This window comes from Oncorhynchus keta, chromosome 34 (assembly GCF_023373465.1).
Source record: "Oncorhynchus keta strain PuntledgeMale-10-30-2019 chromosome 34, Oket_V2, whole genome shotgun sequence".
Taxonomy (NCBI): Eukaryota; Metazoa; Chordata; class Actinopteri; order Salmoniformes; family Salmonidae; genus Oncorhynchus; species Oncorhynchus keta.
Genome location: NC_068454.1, coordinates 78048372 through 78054519, shown reverse-complemented (window position 1 = coordinate 78054519; position 6148 = coordinate 78048372). Strand labels below are relative to the sequence as shown.

The 6148-nt window shown below is 46.0% G+C and overlaps 1 protein-coding gene across 1 annotated transcript in view; it reads right to left on the bottom strand.

Annotated features, from left to right (window-relative positions):
* Positions 1–5521: 5521 nt before the first annotated feature.
* Positions 5522–6148, bottom strand: part of LOC127914907 (potassium/sodium hyperpolarization-activated cyclic nucleotide-gated channel 3-like) — a 39572-nt gene continuing 38945 nt past the window's right edge. The window contains exon 11 of the mRNA XM_052492678.1: positions 5522–6009. Within this exon, the coding sequence (XP_052348638.1) occupies positions 5522–6009 (488 nt within the window). The remainder of the gene's footprint in view (positions 6010–6148) is intronic.

Here is a 6148-nt window from a genome sequence, read left to right as displayed (position 1 = left end):
TTTAATAACTGCCTCTGTCTGGCCGTTACTGTACATCTCTCCCTCTCGCTCTCTTTCCCGTCTCTCTCTCTCTCTTCCCCCCCATCTCTCTCTCCCATCTCTCTCTCTCTCTCACCTCCATCTTTCATTTGCAAATCCATCCATCCAAGACTCTATGACCATAGAGACAGAGAAACCAGCAGGTGCACATACAGTATATACAGGGTATGTAGGCTACTACTCAGCCTCATCTCATCTCTCTGTCTCCCTCCATCTCTCTATCTCTCCATCTCTCTATGTAAAGCATTTAATTTGCAAATCCATGGCGAACAAGACAAGAGGTGACCATATAGACAGAGAAACCAGCAGGTTTAGATATGTAGGCTACTACTCAGCCTCAGTCACAAGTCACATCCCCTGCCAGCTATGACAAAGCAGCCGTCTCATGGTGGCTTGCTGAGTGTTAAAATAACTCCAATCTCCTTATAATAACTCTTAGAGACTTCGCCCCAAATTCTGAGAAGACTAGAAGCAGTACAGGCTACAGTAGCTGGGGGACACCCACTCTACTGAAACAGCTGGGGGACTTTCATGTAAGAATAATATCTCAGTGTGTGTGTTTGTGATCTTGTGATATACTGAAGGCAATTCAAAATCCAATTTTTGGTAAAGAGGACATTTTCTCTAGTGATTCACTGTTTCCAGTGCAGAGGGAGACTGAAGAGTGTATGACAACACAGGGCTGATGCAAGAATCTTGAGACACACTAGAGAGAGAATGAGGTTAGAGTCACACGCACGGCCCACACACCCCTCCCCTCGTAGCAAACTACACACACATCAGCTTCCTGTTTGAAGTGGTAACTACACAGCAGAAGGAATCACCTTATCCTTTCTAAGTTTTGCATCTTGCGCTCTTTGCTCCTGCATACACCCCCCTTTCTCTCAAACACCTCCCGTGTGTGTGTGTGTATGTGTGTGTGTGTGTGTGTGAAGTGATGGGAAGTCTAAATATAACATCTTGTGGTTTACCCACCCAGCCCACCCAGCCCACCTTCCCCTTGCCGCCCCCTAACCTTAAATCTGTGCTCAGTCTGCGGTCTGGCTACCTATCTGGCTGCTGTTGCGTGTGGTGTGTGTCACGTGTGTGTTACTGCAATTCACACTACCAAATGGGCCAAAACGTCATTTCAACGTGGAAAACTAATTGGATTAGAAAAAAAAATCATCAACGTAAAGGCATTTTCTATTTTTTCATCCAATTTATAACCTAAATCCAATGACATGGTGAAATGTTTTTGTTGATTTCACATTGAATTCACGTTAGTTGACAACTCAACCAGACTGACGTCTGTGCCCAGTGGGTAACCTTGTTGTTCACCTACAAAGTTAAAATATTGTTTTATTGTCCCCCAAAATCTCCCTGAATTCAATTTCATTAAGCAAAGAATCAAATGAAGGATTTCCTTGCAGAAGTTCAAATGCAGTGACAGTAGTGGAACTAATGCACACCCTCACACAGCTGGTCCAGTAGTCAAGAGGAGTGTGTGACCCACCTGGGTGTGCTGAAGCCAAGCCTACCCTTATAGACTTAATAACCTGTTACATGATGGAGGATCACAGTTTCCACTGTCACCTCACTCTCTGCAGGGAGACACACACACACTGCAAATACTCACACAATCATTAACACACTGAAATATATACTGAATAAATCATTTCAATCCATTTCTCTTTCTGTCCATGTCCTGCAAGCCTTAGGTGACCCTCTAAGACATTTCGGTGTGATTCCAGTGCCGAGGCCCCAGAATAGGACTTCCCCGCAGGTCCTCTAGTTCAGAGCCAGAGTGACAGGCAGCAATTACAGTCCTATTTATTCTCTACTAATCCTGTGGTCTGACACTGCTGTTAACCTCTTACATGCTGCTACACACTCCACATCTCTCCACATCTCTTAAAATATACATCTCTCCAAATATACAATATCTCTCCAAATATGCAACATCTCTCTATATATACATCTCTCCACATCTCTCAAAATATACATATTTCCAAATATACAACATCTCTCCACATATACAACATCTCTTCACATCTCTCCACATATACAACATCTCTTCACATCTCTCCACATATACAACATCTCTTCACATATACAACATCTCTTCACATCTCTCCACATATACAACATCTCTTCACATCTCTCCACATATACCACATCTCTTCACATCTCTGCACATATACCACATCTCTTCACATTTCTCCACATATACAACATCTATCCACATATACCACATCTCTCCACATATACCACCTTTCTCCAAATATACAACATCTCTCCACATATACCACATCTCTTCACATCTCTCCAAATATACAACATCTCTCCACATAGACATCTCTTCACATCTCTCCAAATATACAACATCTCCACATATACAACATCTCACCACATCTCTCCACATATACAACATCTCTTCACATCTCTCCACATATACAACGTCTCCACATATACAACATCTCCACATATACAACATCTCTCCACATCTCTCCAAATATGCAACATCTCTTCACATCTCTCCACATTTCTCCACATATATCTCCACAGCTCTCTTATCTCATCTCAATTTAAGGGGCTGTCAGACCTCACCATGGTGAAGGTAATACAAGGTGTAACATTAACTATGTGGCTATCCTAAGCTGGTAGTTTTTCCTGGAATGCAGACAGGAGTCTGGTTTAGATGCTGAGCCCCATCTAGTGGTCAATGTGTAGATGACAGCTTGGTACTTACAAGCGTTCACTTCTTAATGTGTCTGAAGGATAGGCCTACATATCTCACAAGACTAGAGCTATACAGTCTCTTGTTATAGGTTTAAAGTATTTAGATCTTTAATCTCTAGATTTAAATCCAAAGGTATGAACAAAGTTGTTTTGTATTCTGTATATAGTATTTGCTGTCTGCTAAGTAAACGTCTGAGAACAGCCTCAGTCAGAGTCCCTTTAGAATAGAGTAGAATGTACACAGTAGGTCCCCCTATACATCCCTCTAACAATCATGCATCCCTCCAAAGATCATGATTGTTCCCTTCAGTACAATATTTAATTCCAGGCCTTAATGCAAATTACTCTGAGTGTAAATCCAACATTCTAATGCCTCACAATCCTCCAAAGGTGAAAAATAAATCAATCACCGCCAAACACAACATAGTGTGGAAATGAGACTCTTGAAAGAGATGGAGTGAGATAGTCAGGAGGGTCAGGCTGTGTATTAGACATCTCTCTCTCTCTCTCTCTCTCTCTCTCTCTCTCTCTCTCTCTCTCTCTCTCTCTCTCTCTCTCTCTCTCTCTCTCTCTCTCTCTCTCTCTCTCTCTCTCTCTCTCTCTCTCTCTCTCTCTCTCTCTCTCTCTCTCTCTCTCTCTCTCTCTCACCAAAGACAAACTGACTTTCTAAATGTGCTTTATTCCAGCTATCATCGAAAACATTCTTACCGTCATCATCAGTAACATCATCATGGTCATCCTCCTCATCATCATCAATAACATCATCATGGTCATCATCATCAATAACACCATCATGGTCATCATCATCAATAGCATCATCACGGTCATCATCACGGTCATCATCATCACGGTCATCATCATCATCATCATCATCATCATCATCATCATCATCATCAATAACATCATCATGGTCATCATCATCAATAACATCATCATCAATAACATCATCATGGTCATCCTCATCATCAATAACATCATCATGGTCATCAATAACATCATCATCAATAACATCATCACGGTCATCAATAACATCATCATCAACAACTATCATTTCATTGATTTTGCTCAAAAGCTAAAGCTGTGATCACAAATAAAAAATAAAACATTTGGTCCTTAAATGTAATCTAGGCAACATGGTATCAAGGGTTAAAAGAGGAATGCTCTGTTGCTACCCACAGAAAACATCAAACAGCACTGGACATGACACCAGGACAAGGGAGGGAAGAAAGGAGGGGGAGGGATGGATGGAGGGAGGGAGGGAGGGAATGATAGGGAGAGATACAGTAGAGAGAGGGAAAAGTCAGAGATGGAGAGAGATAGAGAGCATCTGTGAATGTCCCTGGAACAGTAGTTAACTACAAAAGATCTGTGAAAGATGAAAGGAGGATCAGACATACAGAGATGAAAGACAGGATGAAAGCAGACAGGAGCCAGAGGAGGTGAGGAACGAGGGAAGAGGAGGGAATAGAGAGAGAAGCATGCATTTACAGGAAGCTAGGCGGAACAAATAAACCCACATCCACAGTTTACGAGGGAGCAGTATTAAGTGTTGCACCAAAAAACACAATTCAGTTACAGAAGTTGTGTGAACAACGAAGCTAAACGAAGCTAAACACCACAACTTGGACAACATAACTACAAGTGGATCAATCGCTCCTATAGTTACTGATTAATATGATGATTAACTTTACAGTGATTAGTAATCTCATACTATGATTAATCATATAATGACAAAATATTACACTTTGGTGAAGGGCGAGAGGCAAAAGGGAGGGGAAGCTGGAAATCAGGAAGTGCTTATCTTATTGGTCGTTTTAGAATTGGCTAGCCCTCCTCCAATCAGCGGCAAGATGCAAAGAATTTTGGCATGCCATGTTGGCAACGACTGTTAAAACCTAGTCGCAAGTCATGGGCTGTTTGGAGGATAGTTTGTTGAACTCAAATCTGCAGTACCCTATTCCTTACAGTGTGCTACTTTAATTGGGGCATGGGGTGTTTGGTGACACAATCTACACAGTATATCTGGCCCGAAAAGTCCATCCTCCAATCAGATCATTATCTCCAGGACCATCACATGTTGGCAGGCAGTTTTTCTCTCAGTCCCTATTAGTCTTTCCCTGTCTGAGGCAGCTACGGGTCCTTCTTGCCCCCCTTGGGAGAGGCGGAGGGGGCAGAGGTGGCTGGGGGGCAAGAGGTTTGAGAGAGGGAGGTGGCAGGGCCTGGGACCAACTGAGTGGGTGGGAGGGTGGTAGTTGAGGTTTGGACAGGTGTTACGGCTGTGGTCAGCTTTGGAGCATGACTGGTGTCAGGGGTACAGGTAGGTGTGGGGACAGGACCTAAAAGTTGGCTCTGTTTTGGGGTATGGGTTGATGCAGGTTTGGGGGTGGAGGATTGTTTTGGTGTATGGATAGGTACAGGTGGGATTGTGGGGGTAACAGAACATTTAGAAGTGGGTTTTGGGGCAGGGGTTTGGACGAGGGGTTGGGCTGCTGGGGTCTGTTTTGGGGTGTGGGCTGAGCCTTTCGTTGAGGCTTGAATTGCAGCATCGGAGGCGATGGGTACAGGGGTAAGAGAATGCTTAGATGTGGGTGTTGGGGTATGGGTGGAGGTTTGAACAGGGGCATGTTTGGCAGTATGGGTAGGGGGAGGTTTGGGGGTTGGAGTTGAGGTTGGGGCCTGAGTTTTAGAACTGGTAGGTGTTGGGGTTAGAGTTTGGCTTTTCATAAGGGCAGGTGAAGGAGTAGAGATAGGAGTGGGAGGTTTACTGGAAGACGGGGTGGGAATCAAGGTTGAGGTTGGAGCTAGGGTGGGAGTGGAGGCTGGGGTGGGAGTGGAGGCTGGGGTGGGGGCTGGGGTGGGAGTGGAGGCTGGGGTGGGGGCTGGGGTGGGAGTGGAGGCTGGGGTGGGGGCTGGGGTGGGAGTGGAGGCTGGGGTGGGGGCTGGGGTGGGAGTGGAGGCTGGGGTGGGAGGGAGGCTGGGGTGGGAGTGAAGGCTGGGTGGGGGCTGGGGTGGGAGTGGAGGGTGGGGTGGAGGCTGGGGTGGGGGCTGGGGTGGGAGGGAGGGTGGGGTGGAGGCTGGGGTGGGAGTGGAGGCTGGGGTGGGAGTGTAGGCTGGGGTGGAGGCTGGGGTGGGGGCTGGGGTGGGAGTGGAGGCTGGGGTGGGGGCTGGGGTGGGGGCTGGGGTGGGAGTGGAGGCTGGGGTGGGGGCTGGGGTGGGGGCTGGGGTGGGGGTTGCAGTTAGGGTTTGGCTCTGAATGGGAACAGGAGTAGAAATAGGGGTAGGGGGACGATTGGAGGGTTGAGAGAGGGTAGTGGTAGGGGTACGAGTCTGGATAGGGGTAAAGGCTTTAGAGAGGGTAGTGGTAGGGGTACGAGTCTGGATAGGGGTA